The sequence below is a fragment of the Homalodisca vitripennis genome, chromosome 1 (genome assembly GCF_021130785.1).
Source record: "Homalodisca vitripennis isolate AUS2020 chromosome 1, UT_GWSS_2.1, whole genome shotgun sequence".
In the NCBI taxonomy this organism is placed as follows: domain Eukaryota; kingdom Metazoa; phylum Arthropoda; class Insecta; order Hemiptera; family Cicadellidae; genus Homalodisca; species Homalodisca vitripennis.
This window is the reverse complement of record NC_060207.1, coordinates 36,078,976-36,102,009: the sequence shown is the minus strand read 5'-3', so window position 1 is coordinate 36,102,009 and position 23,034 is coordinate 36,078,976. Positions and strand designations below refer to the sequence as shown.

Here is a 23,034-nt window from a genome sequence, read left to right as displayed (position 1 = left end):
TCAGGTTGGTTTTGACTTTGGATTTGGTCATTCTGGCTTTTTTTGGACTATTTGAATTGGAAGTGTGCCATTCTTTAATGTGATGTTTTGTTTCTGAGTCATACTCAAAAATCCAAGATTCACAGTGATAATGTGTTCTGGAAAATCAGCATCTCTTTCAATTCGTCCCAAAAGACCTTGGCAAAATTCCATTCTGTTGAACAGCATGATTTTTTGCACCTATTTTGCACAAATCTTTTTAATTTTTAATTCTTCTGTTTAAAAACGGAACATTGATGATGTACTGTACTATGGTATAGTTCAAATCAAGTTGTTCTATAATCATTCTTGTCATTTTGTCATTGAATCGTTGATTTCACACCAAATCTCTAATTTTTCCAACATTTTTACCACTTTTTGATGATAACGTTCTTCTAGGGCAACGGTTATACTGAACCAATTCTCGTCCATATGAAAATACTTTATACCATCTAAAAACTTGATCTCTTGACAAAGTATCATCACCATAAGCTTTCATTACTTTTTGAAACGTTACAGTTGGAGTTTCACCAAGTTTAACACAAAATTTTATTGCATAAAGTTGCTCGTAATTGTTTTCACTCATTACATAAAACTTGTTTTGGTAGAAGTTTGTTTAGAATTAACATAATATTAATAAATTGATGTAAGTAATGCTTAATGTTGATTAGTTTTTTGGCTAAACATATGATTATTCGTCAGTGTTACAGTGTTACAACTTTGGTAGGAAAAGATCAGTCTTATTACTTTATTTACAGACCTTGTATTTCCAAATCTATAACCAATTTATCTCAGTAGACTTTACAGATGTCATTAATTAAACTCCATTAGTTTATCTACATAAATAATAGAAGAGATTCTATATTAGTAAGCTAAACCTTTTACTAAAAGTACATTTTCTAACTGCTCACTTTTATTTTTTATGTAAAAGTCCTTACACATTTAAATATAGATTTTCATCTGTGCTAGTTGTAATACTAGTTTACTGTATCAATATTTATCATAGTAGGCTCAACTCCTCTCACTTGTTCATTTGTCATGAAAACAATCATCGAAGAGTGTTAACAACTGATTAAAAAAGCGATTAAAAACAAATACTTGTGGGTGAATTAATTAAAACAATATTTGGCCAGTTTTCTTTATACAAGACATTTATTAGTAACAGAGTTGGAATTTGATGAGTTTTTACAATTTTTGTTCACACAATGTTTATTTAATTTGTCACAAAACATTTCAAAATGTAAAGCGACGTGATCAGACAAATCAAGTTTTATATCATCACACTTGTAATCTTTAAGAGTTTACATTACTCTTTATATTGTCCACTCATCGTCCATACTGTTTTAATGTGTTAAAAATAAGACGACTTTGTAGTAAAATACTCGGTTTGTTTTCTTTAATGATGTTTTAGGGACCATGTTTTTATGTATTACATTGTGTAATGGATTTGTTTCAGATAAAACATGGCGAAGTCCTTTAATGCTTGGAGAAAGACTGAAACAGACAGTTCAAATAGTGAAAGTGATTCAGATATTGTTGATGACTCTGAATCAACTGAACTGGTATATAACTCTGAGACTGAGCAAGATATAATTATACCAGACTCAGATGATGAGTCCTTCTCACCTGAGTCAGTTAAAGCTGGTATTAAAGAAAAAATAAAGAAGAGCTTAAATTGTATTGTACTACCATCAAGTGATGAAGATGAGAGTAGTTACCTTAGCCTCAGTTTAGCTGCTGCAAAAGAATCTAAATGCAGAGATAGTAGCACAAGCAAACAATTTAGACAAAGTTCCATAAATGAAGTGGTTAGTTCTGACAAAAAGGAATCATCAAGCCCTATAGCATTTCAATTAAAGAGAGGAAAACAACGAATACTAGATAGTGAAGATGAAAGCTTGTCTGAAGATACTGGGGAAGACTCTAATATTAGAAGTTCGTCATCATTTAAAAATGAAGATGTTTACAGTTCTACTAGGATAGCTGAAACAGCTGAGAGTTCTTTTACAGATACAGATACGACCAATACATCTAAATCTGGTAGTAGACATTTACACAAAACATGCAATAGTACATCTAATAAATCAGAAAAACACTCATCACCTATTGTAGATCTTACCATTGCACTGCCAAATGAGTACAAATCAAATTACAGTAATTCAAAAAGGTGCGATACTGGATCTTCAGTTGCAAAAAAAGCACAAAAGATTATAGATCTTACTTTAATTGATGAAAATAAACCAAGTAAAAAAGACTACAGAAATGTTATAAAAGAAGATAAAAGTGATGATGAAAATAGCAGCAGTGATAGAGAAATAGTTATTAATGATTCAGATTCAGAAGAGGATAAGTTTTCCAAGAACAATAAAAGTAAAGGCAACAAATCTCCAATTGATCTTCGTAAGTCAAATTCAATGAAAATATCACAAACATTTCATGAGATACAGCCTAAATTACAAAAACTACCCCCTCAAAATACGCAACAAAGCAGTAACACTAGTAATGATTACTCATCAAGAATTGAAAGTTTAAAAGCAGAGGAATTGAGATTGAAAATGCAAGTCTCAGAAATATTGAAGAGCATTGATACAGTAAAGGTAACCTCTTCTTAGTTTTCCTTTTAACATCTAGTGATTAAAGATGAGAAATATGTTAAAATCTGTAAATACAGATATACCCTATAAGATGACATACAAAAGTAAACGCAAAATGAAAATATTTCATTGTAGTATCATATCTAACAGCAACATTCTAAATTGTCCTATCCTAACAGTTAACTAGGACTAATTACTGTATCCAGTGTGATAATACTATAAGCTCCTTTCTTGTGTTTTCTTTTATACTTACGTTTAGTGGTCTTTTTGTTTTGCCGATGTGTTCTTTAATTAATTAATGTAATTGCAAACTACATTTTATGCTGTAAATCCTTTGTGCTATTTTTTGGTTTTGTTTTTGCAATACTTTGTCTAAGAGGATTGTGTGTTTTAAACGTGGTTTTAATGTTATACTTTCTATCTACTCTTTTAATTTTCTCCGACAATCCCGGCACATAAGGGATTAAAATAAGTGCAAATTTATCATTATTCTGAGTTTTACTGACTCAGGAATGATCTTCTGGATTGTATACAATTCTATTACTCGGTGAGGATAGCCATTGTGTCTAAGATCCATTGTGTCACAATGCTTTAGTATGATTAGTTTATTTTAACCTAGATTGTAATTATGTGTTACGTTAGTTATTCACCTGAAGAAGAGATCAGATTGCAGATCTCAAAACGTTTATGTTCCTAATTTTTGTATCGCTGAACAATGGCAAATGTCCGGAAAAATCCAGTTTCCTTCACAGATAATAATTGAAACTCTACTCTATTAAATAAAATAAAAAAGTGAATAATAATTTTCATTGATATACTATACTGGTTTTCCCCCCCTTTCCTGAGGGAAAAGTACACTTTCTTAGTCCTAAAAGGACCTTTGCACCTCCCTTACTTTAATTTTGTGTCCTCAAAGTCCGAGGCCTTTGCAAAAACCGATCAGATTTTAGGGCTCCTGTTCTCTGATATCCTTGGCTGAGGAGATATGCTCCCAGGAATCTTTTCCGAGTTTCTAAGATGGCAGGACAATCTAACCAGATATGCTCTGCTGATTCCTCCTCTTCTCCACAGAGTCTACATTTGTTGGTTTGGCTAAGGCCCACCCTCATAAGATGTTTCATTAGGGCTCCATGTCCTGTCAACACTCCTAATATTAGTCTTATATCCTCCATATTCTGATCTAAGAGAGCTGTCCACCCTTTAACGTAAGGAGAGATAAACATTTTGGATAGTCTTAATCCTGAGGCTTTACTCCAATTAATGTTTCTTATCCTCTTTTCCCAATCTTTGACTAGAGCTTTACTGTTGGAGAAGGCTATCCCGCAACCTGGCTCAGGCCCTACCATTATGGACTCCGCTCCCTTTTTGGCGAGGATGTCTGCTTTTTCATTACCATGAATGCCTTCATGACCCGACACCCAACCGAGTGTCACTCTGTTATTCGTTGCCAGCTGAGCTAGAGCATTCATACATTTCCAGACTGCTTTCGTGTCAAACGAACAGGTATCTAGTGCCTTTAGTGCAGCCTGACTATCAGAAAGTATTAAGTATTTTAATCCTTTTGTCCTCATTTGTATGAGCCTTTTGGAGCATAAGTTTATTGCCATGACCTCCGCCTGAAAAACCGTGGCATGTCTTCCCAGGGGAATGGCCATGTCAACTCCTGGTCTGTATATTCCGTATCCTGCCCTAGAGCCAAGGCGTGAACCATCTGTGGAGAACTTCAGGACTCCTTTTGTAGAGTAGGCCTCCTGTTTAATCCATTTCTCCCTACTTTCGATAAGAGACTGTTATCAAAGGAGTATTTCTTAACCATTGCATCTGACACATTGGTTAGCATTTCAGCCTCAGGAAATACCTGCAATATCTTCATGTGGCCTTCTAAGGAGGTAGTATTTATTACCTTTGTTCCTAGAAGCTTCATTGCACTTAGAGCGGCTGTTCTCATCACCTCCTGCCCCAGAGGAGTGTACCCCAGGACTGCTTCAGTTGCTAGTGTTGGGCAGGAGCTCATCACTCCCGTGATGCTTAAGCAAGCTAGCCTTTGAAGACTCTGTAGCCATTTTTACTATACTGTTAGAATAGCCTGTATGGAACTAAGTAAAGGTTTTAATATGCTTAAATATTGTATTTAAATTATTCATAGTTATTAACAATTTATATAAATGATATAAGTAATTATAATTAGTTTAATCCTTACCGTAACATAACTAAACAAGCATTGATGAAATATTTTATTTATTGGAATTAGCTAAACTTTGACAAAGCATAATTGTTTCATTTTCGTTACTTTCTGTCAGATCCTTTGATATCAAGAATCGAGAATATTTGATAACCTGTTATAAATGTTTATCTATTAACGTCTTTATTCATAGTGTTCTTCTTAAAAGTTCTTTTTTTAGTTTTTCTAGCTAAATTAGTGGGTTACTTGTATTACAAACTTATAATGTTTCTACACAGGTAACCAGTTACTTGTTATCCATCCAAGTAATGTTCATACAATTCCAGTAATGCAGTGAGGTTGGTAAACCCAGATAAATTCTAATGGTTATTTTTTTTATATCAAATTACGATCAAGCATGTGTGTTTTAGACTACACTGAAAACTGCTGTTTTGTCAGCCCTACCTGATAAGGGAGTCCGTCTTCAGATGCATCTGAAAAGGCTTGAAACCAAACTACGTGATCTTCGCTATCAACAAAGCACTGTAGCTAATGAAATTCTAAAATCACAATGTAAGTTTTCTTCTAATATCATAAACAGCACCATCAATAACAATAAATTAACTATTATCACTTTCATAATAATTTAAAATTCACTTACTAATTATGAAAAATTGCAGTACTTTATTTCCAGCCATCCATTTCCTTTTCTTCCAAAGAGCATCACTTTCTTTCTACACCTTTCTAGTGTCTACCAACTCTAGGTATCCTTTCCTCTCTTACTCTCCACAACTTTGGTTATTTTTAGTCTCATTGGAAGTTTATATTAAATTTTGTTTTATTTATATTTTCTCTAATTATATATTTATTGATAATGATGATTTATTGGTTGGACTTCTTTCATCTTCATATAGGATATAAATATCTATTACATGAGATTTTCCCTTACTGGCATTGAATTACATTACTGCTTTGATATATTTTATTGGATATAAGAAGGGAATTAATCACAAGCAGTATAGGATTATCACAACTCTCATTGGAACACAAGTTAAATCAAATCCAGGACTACAATCAATGCCAGTAAGTACACTGCCGGTTTCAATATTATTTATTAGCTTTTATCAGATCAATGTAACTTTTATAACTATGAATAACTGTTTGGAAAAGTGACATCTCACATTATTCATTGAATCTTAGTGCTAATTTATAAGGATTATTTGAAAAATAAAGTCTGATTCACATTTATTTTTCATGTTGAATATCGCGTGAACATTGAAATATGCAATTATGTCTAATCCTGAAAATAAACAATATTTTTTCTGTACAGATTTGTATAGAACTGTGGTAGCTTTAAAATTACATAAGATTTATTTCAGACAAAACAAATTGAAAGAAATCAAGATGCATAAATCATCAATTTTTGTGTAGGTATTTCAGTCCACTTCATTATCATTTCTGCCTGAGTGTTCTTCTACTGTTTAAAATGGATTAACCAATAACTCTTCACTTAAAAAATATTATTTGTCACACATTATGAGAACTTCTATTAGGTTCTTCCAAAAGATAGCTTCCATATATGTGGTCCAATGTAGAATATAGTCATGAACAGGAATATGGAAGTCTGCTGCATGTCTAGTTTTATAGGAGTGTGTGTTATATAACCTCTAGAAACTCCTCTCTTATGGACATGGGCCCAACACATACAAAGAATCCATTGCTAAAATTGAGAAATTAATAAAAGCTGGACTCAGATATGACTGGTTGTAAGTTGGCTCATGCTTCAATTGCCCTTTTCTGTATCAACAGAATGCTCTGTAGGTTGTGAGTGGGAGCTTTCAAGGACAGATTGTAAAATTTTGATGAGAACTGTGAACAAGCCTGTCATCAATGATAGCAAAATATTTAGGCAATGCTGTGGACAAAAAGATTGGCGATTAACAATTTCAGATTTAGCATTAGAATTTTTGAAAGTGATAGAACAACTTTGCACAAAATTGTCTCTGATAACGTACAATTTAACAAATTTTTATGGTGGGTTTATTGGCTGCTTACTGAGGAATACCAAATCAAAAGAGTGGCTTTTGAGCTATTGAGTTTTTTTTATGATTAATTTTGAACGAACATATTTGTAGGGGATGAGATGTAGGTTTTTTACATGTCAATGTTTAAACCAGTCAGTGGATTGGTATCACATTATCAGTTGAAATCGAGACCAAACAGACTATTGAGATGTTGGCAGACAGACATGCACGGATTTGGCAACAAGTTTTAAGATAGACATGGAGTCTTGTTAGTCAAGCTTATGCAGCAAGGAACAACTGAAAATCATCCACTTACTGTGTTATCTTGATTGATCCTTTTAGCACCAAGAGCCTATGTATAGGCTCAACCTGTTAAGTCATAAAACACCAAGAGCCTTTATTTAGGCTCAAGCTAGGTTGGTGGTGAAATGCCAAGAGCCTATATATAGGCTTGGACAAGTTCGGACGTTAACCGCCAAGAGTCTTTATTTAGGCTCTCAACATTTTCATGCAGTACACAACCATTGATTGACTAATATAAATAAAAATAGTACTGATTTACGCATTTTATGTAAAATGTACTATAGCAAGTAGCACTGCACAGACATTCATATAATAAAAAAAAAATAATACACACTAATGTAAACGACACATGCGTTTTTATGGTAAAAGTCAGTTTTATCATAAATTTATTGTTTACTAATAAATATATAAATCTGTAAATTTTAGGTATTATTTTACCAAATTGTATTTCTCAATTAAATATATTACACTATAATACAGAGCTTTGAAGAGTAAATATTTTTTTCAGGCATTTATTGAGCTCTTAATTTATACACAAAAAATGGAAAAAGTATCCAACTTTTAAAGGTATACAATTTTAACAGATCAACATTTCCATAACATGTCATTTTTCTCCTATTAATAACGAAGAAAAATGAGGTCAAAATCATTAGTTTATCATAAAAGTTAGGGAAATGAGAATGATTTATATCTATGTGTGTCATAATTCGTAAAACTGCCCTGGCGCCACTGTGACATACCCAGCGGCTATACCGTGGCATCCGACGGGACAACCCGCACCAGTAATTCTGGCGTTATGTGACGTGACCTGTCCAATATGCTTGGTGCTAAAAGGGTTGGTGCTAAACTTCTACACACAATACAGAATAAACAACATAGCCTTCTGTTGCCTAGAAAATTGTTGCTACATGACAATGCCGGACCCCATTCTGCTATTCAAATCCTAAATCTGATTAGATCTTCTGGATGGGAACAGATTGACCACAAAGTGACAACCCGGATTTGACATTGAGCTATTTTTTCTTGTTTCCTTTAAATAAATGAGTTTTTCAGAATCAGCTGGATTTGACAGGCACTGGTTATAGGAAAAAATGACTGAACTTAATGCTTTTGAACAAAAAGGTACTGGTAAGTCGTCACTAGCTCATGCCATAATCAGTTTGCTCACACTAATATGTTTAAAAGGTCCACTATGACAATAATTTACCAATTCTTTTCATTAACTTATGTAACTCTCCCCTTAGAAGTTCACTACCTCACATAATTTTAGTGCCAATTTGTTAGAGATACTGGTCATGAATTGTCTCTAAGTTTCGTGTAACTCAGCTAACCAACTTAGCATCATCATTGATCTTGAGTAGTGTTTGTTCTATGTTTAAATTGTAACCTTGTTGCAGTTTCAGGAGTTAGTGTTCAGCAGCAACCTCCAAGACCACCCCCGGGACAAAAGATGTTTTCACTACCTACTACAAATACAGACCTCAATGCTTTAGGAAAGAAAGGCAAGTGCTTTAATAATAAAGCTAAATCAAGAAACCTTAGGCTTATCTATGGCTGGAGACATTATATGGCACATTCTTCTTCCAGCTTTTATGTCTGAATTTTTCTATATATTTTATATGTGATCAGTTTATGAGGACTTGTGAACGCCCATTTATACCGTATTATTCTAGTTTTTTTTTGTCAAAACCAAGGAGACTTAAAATAACTGCTCAAATTTTTCTTGGTGATTTTATTTCTATTATTTATTTTAAAGATACAAAACAATATAGTCTCTTGCATCATAATTTAAATAAAATCCTAGAGATTAAGTTTAATACAAATCAACCAATGAAATTATGACTATCATCTAAATTTTCCAGTTAATCCATCTAAAACACTGTTAATGCAATCAAAATCTTTAAATGTTTTGGCAGTACTGTGGAGAGCCAATCAACTAATCAAATGTTAAACCGAAACTGCCAATAATATGATCTGCTTATACAGGTGAGAGGGTGGAGATACCTTATTGGGCGAATTAAATAAAAAAGTAGAATCTACCGTGTAGACTTAGCAATAACTATTTGTGAAGGGAATAAACAAGAGCTAATTCTAAGTAGTAGTAACTTACCCTATCCGGAACAAAAGTAAAATCTACTAGATAATTACTACTACTAGAGTAGAATCTGCAAGGAAGTTACATCTTAAGGTCGAGATACAACTAATGTTTGCTATTATTGAATATTATATCTATCGATAGCACAAGACAAATCTAAATACATTTTTTCAGTTTATTGTCCATAAAGAAACACACATAAGTACTCTTCCTCAGGAATTACATTACAGTTATATGGGTTTTGACCTTTTATTTGGCTTTCTTAACCAAAATCTACTCCGACCATATGTTAGAATTGTTTCTAACTAGTTATCTAGGATCGTACGTAAAGTGAGTTGAAATTTAGAAAAGAGTTATTAAATCAAATTAATACTTTCTTTATTCTTTTAGGTTATGCCTTTGTCTTCTGCTAACAATCCAGTTAATTTAAAAAATCAAATTATATGTTCTAAATACACTCATATACAGCTTATATTGAAGCATGTGTGTGCCTCGTGTTATTTTTAATTACAGTGGAGTCCCGGTAATGCGAACACGTTTAATCCGAACATCTCGTTATTCCAAACAGGTCCAGGAGGAAATTCTTTTATTTTTTTATAACGATAATGAACAGTTTAAGCAACTAATTACCTAAAAAATGAAAATGGGTTCATTATTTCTTACAAAAACTCATTAAATATGTGTACAGTATTTTATTAGGACAAATTGCGTATGGTACAGTACAGTAAATAAATAATGAAGTTTAACCCTCCATCAGGCGCTTAAAATTAGAAACACCATCAGGCGCTCACGGAGGTTTCCTCCAGGTTAGCGAATAATGGATATCATAGTCGTTTAAACTGTTTTTATTTATTTAAATATTCATACTGATTTAATTACAATGTAATATATTCATTTTTAGAAATTAAATAAAAATTACTCTCTTTTGTAATGAATTTTCCAAATAAGAATTTCAAAATCTTAAAAAATGTTATTTTGTAATAACAACATAATTAATTTTAAGGAATAATGCAATTAATTGTAAAAATGTTTAACCTACTGTAATAATATTTGGATATTAACTTAGTTTTTAACTTCTTACAAAAACAACCTACTTCAATTTTTGAGATAATATACAATTGTAATGTCAATTATTACTCTGAAATCAAAATTTATTCTTTACTAAAAATTTGTTTACATACTACATAAAGTTTCAAAACATTTTCCTTCTGGTTCTTATAACGACAATGTTCACTCCATAAAGAGTACTGAAATTTTTTCTAGCACCCTGGTACTGTACTGACAAGTCTCTCGTCTTCATTCTCCATTTCACAAAATTCAAATAAAATATATTGTAAAACTTAAAAAAGAAACCATCACAGGTCACACATTTAGGCGCAAACGGATTATTACTCCATAAAAACTAAACACAATAAGGCGCTCACGGAGATTTCGTCCAAGAACTACAAACACACCATCGGGCGCTCACGGAGGAATCGTCCAGTCTCGCACGGAAGTAGACCTCACACTGACAGATTTTGACAAAGATAAGCGGGAGGCTATTGTTTCGATTCCCCGAAAGATGCTCGTGAAGTACACTGCGGGAAACGACTGCCAACATCAGAATAGTAGTACTATTTTTAATAATAAAAAATACACGGAGGAAAACTCCATTTAGCGCCCGATGTAGGGTTAAATACAGTACCGAATTGAAACATATATATAGGTTAAGTATGAGTTAAATTAAGAAGTGAAGTAAAACAAAAACTGCACATACAGTATTGATATTATTGTTGAGTACAATATTAATTGTTAAGAGACTTAAGAATTCGGTAATTGTCTTTTGTCACAGTGAAGAGAGTATATTAGAGGACGCATAGTCTAACCATCATGTCATAAACATGTTGGCAGGTGTGGCAGTAGCCTGTTGTAACGTAGTGCAAGGTTATCGTCACTTCCTCCTCACACTCCATCGATTCCTGAGTTACTGTGTGAAGGGCGTCTAACTTGTCTCTTAAGAGTAACGGTGGTATGCTTTTGCAGGCTACAGCGTAATGTGTAGCTGTACTATGATTCATTGTTTGTATTTTGGGAGCGCCAAAGGAGAGTCATGAGAATACAGACAATCCACTGCAGGCTACAGCGTAATGTGTAGCTGTACTATGATTCATTGTTTATATTTTTGGAGGACCAAGGGAAGGGGAGTACAGTCCGGTTCATAGCGTGTGCACATGTCCAATGTGCGCTACAAAAGTGAACTACAGTTTGCTGTGTACATGCTAACTGTGCTTAGTATTTTATAACAAAATACCCATTCTCATGCTTAAAGCAGTGTTTTTCTGTCATTCCGTCTAATTTGAACAATTGCATAATATGAACTGGGCTTGGTCCCAATTAGTTTGGATTAACGGGACTCCACTATACTTTATTTTATTTATAATCATAATTATATTTTTTCTTCTCTCTAGCAATGGAAACCCATAGAATCCAGCAATCTTTGACATTGGATACTTTAAGGGTGCTTCACAAATCTTTAGAAAACTGTCCAGCTGAAGACGCAATAGTCACTGACCCCAAAGGACTTCTTGTAGAGCTTCTTCCCCATCAAAAACATGGTCTGGCTTGGCTCTTATGGCGAGAAAAAGAAAAACCTTCTGGAGGTATTTTAGGTTAGTAAGTATAATGTACAGTATAGATTATTCCAATTTTTTGAGAAAGACAATAATTATTATTTTTAATTTGTATCCAAGAACACACAGTTTGTTTTTGGTAAAGATCAGTAACATACTACTAAAAATGTAAACCAGTAGCCACAAGATGTAATATATCAAATGCACAATGTTAGATAAGATCTTATTAAACTTTACAATAGTCTGTGCTACAATTTGAATATCAAGAAGAAGAGTGTGAAATAAACTAAACTTAGCTGTAGTTGTTATAAACAGATAGATTATTTACTCTAATTTCAGCTGATGATATGGGTCTTGGCAAAACACTGACTATGATAGCACTCATTTTAAAGTCAAATGAAGAAAATGGAGATGACGAAGAAAAGGAAAAAAGCGAAGACAGTGAGTCAGATGAAGAGGATTCTAACTGGTTATCTAAGGATCGTAAGAAAAGTAAGTAATAATTTAAAAAAAGAGCTATCAAATAATATATATTTTTGTAGTATTCTTTTTATTTAAGAATCAGTACAAATGTTATTCTAACACTTTCACTGCTGCCTCTTAATTTAAACAACTTTCTCACACCGCTACCCGTTTTAATGATTTTTAAATAGATGTATTTTTTAACCAATCATAAGAAAGCTATGGGACTTACATTTTTTTAAAACCTGAGTTCTTTCTATTTCTACACAAAATCATAAATAAATATTTACAAACAGAAATTCTTGTTTAAAAACTTATAAACATATTGATTATGTAAAAATAAAAAGTTGACTAATAAACATCACCGTGTACTAGCCTATAACATAAATATATTTCTCATTATTATTTGATGTATTCAGTATTGCCGTTATTGTCACTAGCTACACATATTTACAATTGAAATCCATTTATGTTTAAATATTTTTTTTTAGTGTAGAAAGTCTTGAAACATGGATTGTTCTTTGCACATGGCAATTTTGCACTCACTACACTGATAGGAAGTGTCTCTTCATACAGCCTTGCCTGATTGTTTTTTCGTTATCAAATAGCTGTATTTGCTTATATTTTTTATTTGAGTTTTTATTTGCTTATATCAAATTTAGGTGTTTTTCTTTACTCAACTTGTCCAACAGCTATGCATAATACACTCCTGTTATTGTCATGTGTTTTTCCAAGTAGTCGATAAAAATAATACCCTGTGCATCCCAGAGGACAGAAGCGATCACCTTTTCGGCTGATTTCACTGTTTCTGCCTTCTTTGGTGCCTGTTTACCCTAAAAAATCCACTGTTGTAATTGTCTTTTTGTCTCTGGAGTGTAGTAGTGAATCACTTCAACAGCAATGAAACTACGTGATGGATTGAGCTAAAGTTTTGAAAGCTGTCTAGCCAATAATGTTGCTTACGAACCATTTTTTTTTTCAATCATATAAGCGCCATCTCTAGGATTTTTTTAAGGACTTATTGAATGACCCTTGTACCAAGATAGACCACCCTACTGGAAAACTCAGGAATAAGCAAGAAATTTCATGCAATGAGAGTAGGCCAGGAGTCCTGTTATATAATCATGAAAATATTTAAAGTATTTTGTTCTCTGAAAGAAGTCATAAAAACGAAACCTGATGTAAACAACTTTTAATTTACGGGGTTATTTTAAATAGGATCATACTAATCATAATAGAATTTTAATTCATCATTGAAATACAAACCATCTAAAATTTCATAATTCACTAAGAAGATATATTGTCTCTGTATAATCTCACAACTCACTGTTGTAATGTGGATTTTCATATTTATATTTGGTAGAATATGTATCATTCTTGATATGGTATTATTTATTTTGCAGTGATTGAGGGCAAAACATTGGTGGTATGCCCAGCATCACTTTTGGGTCAGTGGAACGGAGAGATACGGAGTAAACTAAGACGTGGAATGCTTGATGTGGAAGTGCATCATGGTCCAAGCAGGGAGAAAAAGGCTAGGAGGTAACTGAGAATGTTACACTGTTATTATTATGAACAGTGTTAATACTAGTTCTAACCTATTGGCTTATATATATTTTCACACTCTGCACAACTAGAGTTATGCTATTAAAACGTAAGGGCTGTGTTATAGGTTTAAAAAATGTGTTTTTCAAGTTATCTGGTTTTATACATTTTATATTATTTTGGATTACAATGACATAGGGTTCAATTTGGTCATATACTTCAAATATAATGCTGAACAAGCAAAATTTGGAATATTTTCCAATTTTCAAAATAATGCTTGTTTTTGTGTGCAACATAATATAAAAGACCATATTGTTGCTTTTATTTTATTTGAAATACATATAAAACATGTATATATATATATATATATATATATATATATATATATATATATATATTTAGTGTGTGTGTGTATATATATACACACACACAATATAGAAATTAAACATATATATGTAATTTCTCAAATTTCCAAAACAATGAAAATTTCAAGAAATTCTCGAAATAAAGTACACTATAATTTTATAGTAATTGATTAATTATTTAAATTTTAATTCATTGTAGAATTGGATTTTTCCTTATGCGTTATAATAATATTAGTCTAACCAATATAAACAACTCCCAGTTGAATACTGAATGTTTACGATCTTGAGCGCAGACTATCTGTCACAGAACCATTCCGTGATACAAGGCCAATGGGTTAACATGGTATAATTGGACTAATGTTGGTTTGAAATATATTCATATTTTTATTCATATATTCTTATTCATATAAATATTATATTTACAGCATGAGTCTAAAATTGGGTGTAAAAAAAAAATAGTTAAGCACATTGAAGTAAAGAACAAAGTTAATATAGATGTATATAAATGTGACTTCTTAGTTTTCTCTCCATCTGTCCCATTTTTATGTTGTGTTTTTCCAAATAACAATTTGAGGTCTAACCCATTTGGGACCAAATTAATTTTTTTCAAATATATTAGGTTTATTTTATTATTTTGATGCTATAAAGGTGTTTTTCATCAATATTTGTTTTATTACTCAGGTTATTACTGAAATATTGTGTGTTCCAAAAATGGAACAGCGGTCCTGAATGGGTACGTTAAGTAAGCAAGTGCTTACTTCTATCTTGGAGCTTGGGTTACTGAAAGGAAATGTGGAAACAATAATTAAAATAAACCAGAAGCATGTATAATAAGGTTTTTGAATTAAAACATGTGTAAAGTTTACATTATCAGTACAAATTATTTACAGATTACGAATACTGTGTTAATTTTTCTCTCAAAAGACTAATTCTTTCATTTTTGATGGAAAAGAACGAAACACTTAGAATGCAGTGCAACATTACACTTAACACATTTTATTGTGGTATTCTTTTTGAATTGTCCACATCTTGTTTGTTTTTCTCCTTTTGAAATAAGATGGTTTGTTTTGTCATACCGAACTGCCTCGGTGACTCGTTTGTCCACTGCAGACACATTTTGAAGTGGTCTTCCTAATGTCAAACGAGTTGAATGTGATTTGATGTATGTCAGTGAGATTTCTCTTGTAAAAGAAAGAAGATCCAATCGTTTGTTCTTGTACGTATTTGTCCAACGGAAAAGAATCCAGGCATTGTTAATCGATACATTTATTGGAAACATGAGCAACTGCTAATATCATTTTTTGCCACGAATTCCAATTCGCAGTTTTGACACATTTTCATCGAGTCTGTCTACGCCGCCCATGTACTGATTGTACATTACAACACAAAGTAACATTGGAATCTTTTTCAGTAATTTTTTTTTTTGAATTTTTTTTCCGAGTTAGCGAAAAAGACAGGAGGTCTCGGAAGCGCGCCCCTCCCAAACTCGGAGCAAATCATAAAAAACAATCACATGCCACTAGTGGGAAGAGAGACAAAGAGACAAGATTTCGAGTAAATGATATATAATTAATAGGTGGCAAACATTTCCATGCAAAATACAATTACTTCAGCACCACGGTGCACCGCGTAACTTAAAAACTAAATAACAAAAGATAAAATTCCAATATAGACAATAACATAATAAATAGAAATAATAACATAATAAATAAATAATATAATATAGAGATTTGATATATAAATAACAATTTCAGGTATGGCAGTAGTAAATCTAAAAATTTTAACAGGTAATTTTTTTATGAACTGAGGGGAGGGAAAAGGTTGTAGAATTTCTAAGCCCACTAATTTTAAAAAGTAATTTGGTTTCAAGTTTGTAGCCGAAAATTAAAAAAAAAAATATTTAAAGCCAATTTTCGAAGGAGGCGGGGGCTTAGTTGCCTCCACGAATCCGAATTAAAGATGAAATCCTCCCCTTCAGTTCATGTAACTAAACTAAATAAACACTGGCTAATATACTGGCCCTCCTCCAGATCTAACATCTGGCAGCGCTCCATACAAGCCAATCCTTTCAAGTGGTATAAGAAGAAGAAAAAAAAACATTTTTGATCCAACCTTGTTCAAGATGAATACAGGCGCTCCGGTTGGATGCCGGTACAGTAGCGCTGGCAGGGCGCGGGCATTCCATTTTGGTTTCAGTATGTTACCATTGGGCAGACTCGCCGCACCATTCCGTTGACGGCACTCACGGGGACCCAATTAAATCCCAACATAACCAGTAGATATTTAGAAAAATTTTATTGTAACCTGAGAAATAATAATAACTTAATTATGTTTGCCACAAAGTATATATAAATTTTTTAAATTTAACAATTAAAAATAACGATCTGTAACTAACAGTACCTTTTAAGTATTGAAAACTGTTTCCTAAAAATAACTCAAGACACCAAGTATTTTAAGATACACTACTTGGTGACAAGATTAAATATTACATAGGCTAGAACAGCCATACTAAATGATTAAGCGTGATGACATTCACTTGTAACTATAATTCGCTGGATTTTAATCATTCTATTATAATATTATAATAATTTACATTTTATTATTAAATATTAATTGTAAGGTAGGCCTAATAATAATTATATAATTTACAAATAATAATAACCGTACATTATTTCCCAAATAACAATAATTAAATTCTAATCAGTTCACGCTACTATAAAGGCAATAATTAAATAAGCAATAAAAAGAAAATCATTAATGTTGCCACCCAATTTTGCACGCAACACAAAACTCGAGGTAACAGAATTTGCAAAGTCTGTACCGTCTCGCTTACACTAAATAAAGACAAAGTGTGTACACGGAATAAATAATTTCCGTTCGCCGAACGGATCAGTTAGAAAGCACGGCGCAAAAATATAAACTTAACTAGCATAGTAAATAAATTAACAAATTTAGAACGTACGAAAGACAGGATAGAACACTTTACGACACGAACACGTACACGAGGAACACAAGTTACAAAATAATATATATAAACTACTTATAACTAATCTACGATAATATATGTCTGGGTGGGAGAGAAAAACCGCCAACTAATTAAGTAAAGAGAGTGAAAAAGACAATTACCTGCCGAAAGTAGAAGAATTAGCCAGCCATGTGGAACGGGACGAGCAGTGAACAGACAGCAACGCAGTAGCTTCTCCGAACGTGTCTGACCGCTCCGAACAGTAGCCAGTGCCGGTGCCGGTGAACAGCTGGTCGGTAAACTAGTCAAGGTCAACCAGCTGACCTCAACCAATCAGTCCAACCAGGCAGAAAATCAATACTCTGACGGAGTGACTCCCCCACCGACTGACAAGAGTGGCCGAGGTGGGAAAAATAATAGACAAAAATAAATTGTCCAAACTGAGCCCCGGCTCAATCAAAAGATCCTCTTGGCATCTTTGACATGCTCTTTACATCCGAAAGTGGTGCTTTCTCCACGCGGTTGGCACGGATAGTGCCTGTGACATTGTGACCTTCCTCTGATAGTTTTTCTAAAAGAACCACGGACGTAAAAAAATTGTCAAAATACAAATTGTACCCGTCTGGTCTCTGAGGAAGTTTTTCACAAAGGTTAAGGACAACGGAACCTCCCACACCTACTTATGGGTATTTATTCCCTGTATTTGCTCCTTCATATAGATTGCCTTGGACTAGGTAACCAAATCTTGTACAAAGGCACCATGCCTTGTACCCAAACCGAACAGGTTTTTCCGTGTATGTGTTGTTTTGTACTGTGACGGCCATAATAAGGTATCATGGATTCGTCTACACTAAGATTTACATCACCCGCAAAATACTTTAACCAACGCTTATTTAGCATCTTCCAAAGTGGGGAGACCTTAGCAAAATTTTGTATTTGGGTCCAGATCATTATTGTTGCATACATATAAAAATCTCATTATGTTTAGGAATTTGTTTCTTGGCATTGCTTCCGCAATACCCTTGTTCCAAACATCATCCTTCATCTCCCAATACATTTTTACACGAGGGACTTGACAGTACCCGGACACTAATAAAATTCCTATGAAACAACGAATATCTTCGATTGTATGTCCAGATTGTAGCCCCTTGGAAGCAGCATACTGGTTAGTATAGTCACAGATAAGTTTGATGACATCGTCATCATAGAACATTTCAAATATTCAACGGGTGTTTTTTCATTGTTGTGAAGCCAGAAAGGAACTTCCCCTTCCTTCTCAGAAAATGGAGTAATATACTTTTTTTTCCCATCTGCGTTCATTTGGCTTTTTCTTTTTTGTAGGAGGCTTTTCAGATTCAAGTGCTTGATTTACTGAAGTAACAGAACTATTTGCAGACGGTGTAGAATCAGGACTGTTGACAGGCGAACGAGCTGCATTGTCAGAGGGTGCTATGGCCTGATTTGTAACTGCTTCACTAATGGAAATTACTTCAGAGGTTACCTCATTCTCGTTCACCAAAGTTACTCTTGCTTCATCATCGGCTAGAAGCTGGTGTCTTGTTAGCCGATTTAGGTCCACCTCATCTTCTTCGCCGCTTTCCTCATCTGAGTCGTTTACGTTTGTTGGTGGGTTGATATACACTCTGGCGCTCAACACGTGGCTGTCGGACTCAATAAGGTTCAGATTTTCAGCCAAGGAATACCTAAAAAGTTCAGTACGTATAAATTTCTTGTAAAGAAATAAATGAAATTAGTTGGTAAAAAAACAATGCAAAGAAAAACTAGTAGAAGCCTAGGCCTACTTGTTTATATATCACCTAGTGATAAATAGGCATGATATTGATAAGATAAAAAAGTGTAATGTTTATAAAAACACAAAGAGAACCGAAACTTTACATTTTATGTACACGTGCCCCCTCGTGACCGCTGTTCCATTATTGGAACGCTAGAGTTTACTATAACCTAAAACTGGCACTAGTAAACATTTGACTAAAATTAGTACATATAATGTTTCAAAGCCTCTATAAAACATAAATAAAACCAATCTCATATAATTACACAAAACAATTATGTAGTTATATACTTACGTTTCACTTGATGACATGGTGAAAATAAGTGATCACATGTGGAAGAAGACAGACAACAGAAATCAGTTATGTATGCGTCCGCTGTTTCAAAACCTGCTACAATATAGCCAACACAACACTTTAGGGAAAAAAATTCCCTTCTCTGAGGGAAATTCCGTTTTTGGGAAATTATTATTTTAATGTTCCATTTTTGGAACAACGGTCGTAAATGGGCTAAGTTTAAATTTTGAAAATATGAAATAAAAAATCTGGCTACTAAACTCCTTGTAAATCCACCATCTTTTTCTATTTAAATTCGTAATGTTTATAGAAACTATAGACCATGAAATTACTGTTTTTGTACCATAAAACCGTGAAAGAGTTGTGAATTTGATGGTTAAGATTGAGTGGGAACCCTGCTTTTGATAGAAAGGTCTTAGAGACTTAGGACTTATTGATTTTAGGGTCAAAAAGTGAAAGGGCAGTCCATCCATTTGCCTGTCCATCTCTGTGCTGCTATAGCACAGCTAGGGAGATCTTATATACTTATACCAATTACATGGTATACTTTAAATAAAAATAAAAATTTAATTATACTATTTGTATACTAAATGTTAATATAATACTATTATTTTATCTCATACACTTTCCTTTACAGGCTAGCGGCTTCAGATGTCGTTGTTACTACTTACAGCATAATAGCTCGAGATGCAGAAAATGTACAGGTAAATTATGAACCTTTATGTGTATACAAAATGTACTTTAGTTTTAATTATTTTAGTTTGTATTGTATTTGTTGGATAATACATCCATATTATGTACTATGTGCATTTAAAACGTATTATATGTAAACAAATAATGACTAATGACTTTATTATTCATATGCTATATAAATATATGCCAAAACTTTGCAGTAATCTTGAACATGTAAGAAATCAAATATGTATTTGTTCCGATGATTCAAATCTCATTTTATCTGCACAATTAGATATTGATTTAGGAATTTATATACACACAGAACTTTTGTAATTTAAAAAGAATTTGATTGATACTTACATTGTACAAGTGTGCGAGTACTGGAAATTTCTAGTTCGAAGTTAAGTGCTGTATCGATATTTTGAACTTTTAGAAGATAAGGAATTGAATCTCGCACATCTGGGAAAAACTGACATAATGTCACTTCACACAACACAAAATATAAATTCTTATATTGAAATGAGTATTGGTCATAATGACCAAACTAAATAAACCATATTCATGGGTTTTGGCATTGATAAAAACTTCAGGTGAGACATGCATATAGAGTGTATTAGTGATGGGCTAATCCTTAAACCAAATCACTACCAATCCAATTTCTGTAATTCCTAAACCTTTGTGATAATATAAAAAAAATACTCCAAGAGTGCCACTATGTTGTAAAAGGATTTGCAGGGGTTCAGAGAAATAGGACTTTACTTTTAAGAAGAAAGTCAAATCCCCTATTTTATACTTTAATTTGATAGATTATAATATGGGTTTTGAGAATATATGCTTTTAATCTTAAAATAATGGGCTTAATTTTTATCACTTATTTAAAGCAAGAATTTTAAAAAACATTCCAGTGATTTTGTAGAGAAAATATTTATGCAACTACAAAAATTGTGAAGTCAACAAAAATTAGCCGCTGACATCCATGTATAGATGCAACAAACACGTGGCATTGCATAAACATAGAAACTGCAAGCAAAATATTTAGGAAAGCATGGTAATGTGTTATCTGGGTACCTATCTACGGGTTTATACACTAAGTATAAAGAAGTTACAATTTCGTGATCGATAATTTGCGAAATGCCAATCAGCAGTCACCTGTGAATAAGCTCAGTAGACTCACTGCACTTGCATGAACATATATGTAGAAATTTTGAACAAACTGCAAGCAATATATTATTTATACTCGTATTTGTTATTTTCCGCTTATTCATTTCTGCTATGACATGCACTGCGGTAATTTACTCACATCTTGTAAGATTTCTCTCAGAATATTCTTCAGTATCATTCCTTAAATATTATTTTATAAATTTTATTTCATCATCATGAAAATTGTAATTTCATGTAACTACGCTGTGGCACACACCGTTAGTAAATTAATGCATTCGTGAAACCCATTAATAAGAGTAAGATGTTCATGATAACAGAATTTTGATCTATACTAATATTAGATAGCATTTTATTTTTAAATAAATTGCTCAATAGCACGCACATGGTAAAATCTGTAATGGTCAAAACACCCTGTTACATGCGTTCCAAAATTAACTACCATTGGGTTAGTGTTTGAGTTAAGGAAGGAACTGCAATGCCCTTAAAGTTTCTAATTTCAATATTTTTCAAAATGAAGTTATGTTAAAAATTCAACTTTTCTTTTGAACGTTTAATTTAATTTGATTTAAACTCCAGAAAGAGCCAATTTATTAAAGAAAGTATTCAAATATATGTATGAGTTAATTTTGTCTTGCTTAATCATATTTTACGAGTATTCAAGTTTAATCTATTGATTGCATTTTATGAATATATTGGAGTTCATCTAAACATTTAACTTCATTTTCTTTATAAACTAAATTAGAATAAATATACGGTGCTTTTATGTGTTAGATTATTAAGTTTTTAGAGATTTCTCTACGCGAGTTTTTAGTTTTAATGCAACAAATCAATCTTATAGTCCCTTTCTGCCAAATAAAATCTTTCTCTACCACACAGTCTAATACCATATGTTAATAAAGAACGGAAGTATTCTTAAAATAAGATGTGATCAGCAAATTTTGTGTAACACAACCTTTAAGTTTTATTAAGCATATAGAATTTCTGGAGTCTTATACACAGATTTGCTACATGAACATCCCATTTCAGTGTACAATAATTTAAGGAGATAAGTAATAATTTATCTAAATTATTTTCTTTGTTAAATTCAATATTAATATTGTTATTAAAATAAAAAAATAGAGTTTCAGTTTTGTTTTACATTAATTACCTATTTATTTACATCAAACCACAATTAAGGTTAGTTGATAATATTTTTCTATATCTTGTGAGAGCTAATGAGACTTGTCATCCGCATATAAAATAGTTACTAACTTCACTTACTGCTTAAGTAAATAACATAAACCAAAAATAAAAAATGCTCAGTAACTGATATTTGAGGCACACACAGGTTGTTAGTTTTCAAGTTTGATTATAAATTGATTAATTTACAACATTGTGTCATACTTGTGAAAATCTAAAAGTTACAATTCATTCATTCCCTTTAATACCAAAGTATGTCAATTTTTTATTTAGAATACTATGAGACAAACTGTCAAAAACTTTACACAAATCAATAAATGTCATTCCAGAGATGTCATCATTCTCAAACTTCTTTAGGATAATAGTAACAACAGAGTCTAAAGTTAAGGTAGTAGAACAGTTCATCCTAAAGCTATACTGATACGAATATACCAGATTAGAATCCTGTTTAAAGAGTATCTAATAAATGGATAATTTTACTCACAAAATAAATTTTATTTATGTAGTAGAGAAGAGAATAATTAAATAAGTGTTTTAAAATGTAAGTTAATGTAATGAGTTGTAACTAAACTGACATTATTAAATGTACAGTTGTGCATGAGATGAATAAAGGTGACTATAAGTTGATCTTTCTTGGGAACCAGCACATTGATACATTCTGCACAGAACTTGGACCAGTCCTATAGGCCCTGAAAAGAATGAAGGCTATTGGACCAGCAACCACCAAAATACTTCATATCACAGAATTTCCGAATCACACATTCAGTATGGAATAAGCCTACAGGGAAGCT

The 23,034-nt window shown here is 32.5% G+C and overlaps 1 protein-coding gene across 1 annotated transcript in view; it reads left to right on the top strand.

Annotated features, from left to right (window-relative positions):
• The window catches only part of LOC124359766 (transcription termination factor 2), a 55,891-nt gene that overhangs the window by 5,266 nt on the left and 27,591 nt on the right, over positions 1 to 23,034 (top strand). Inside the window, exons 2-8 of the mRNA XM_046812779.1 lie at positions 1,475 to 2,615; positions 5,205 to 5,346; positions 8,498 to 8,602; positions 11,643 to 11,843; positions 12,144 to 12,296; positions 13,670 to 13,808; positions 19,866 to 19,932. Of these exons, the coding sequence (XP_046668735.1) occupies positions 1,482 to 2,615; positions 5,205 to 5,346; positions 8,498 to 8,602; positions 11,643 to 11,843; positions 12,144 to 12,296; positions 13,670 to 13,808; positions 19,866 to 19,932 (1,941 nt within the window). The 5' untranslated portion in view covers positions 1,475 to 1,481. The remainder of the gene's footprint in view (positions 1 to 1,474; positions 2,616 to 5,204; positions 5,347 to 8,497; positions 8,603 to 11,642; positions 11,844 to 12,143; positions 12,297 to 13,669; positions 13,809 to 19,865; positions 19,933 to 23,034) is intronic.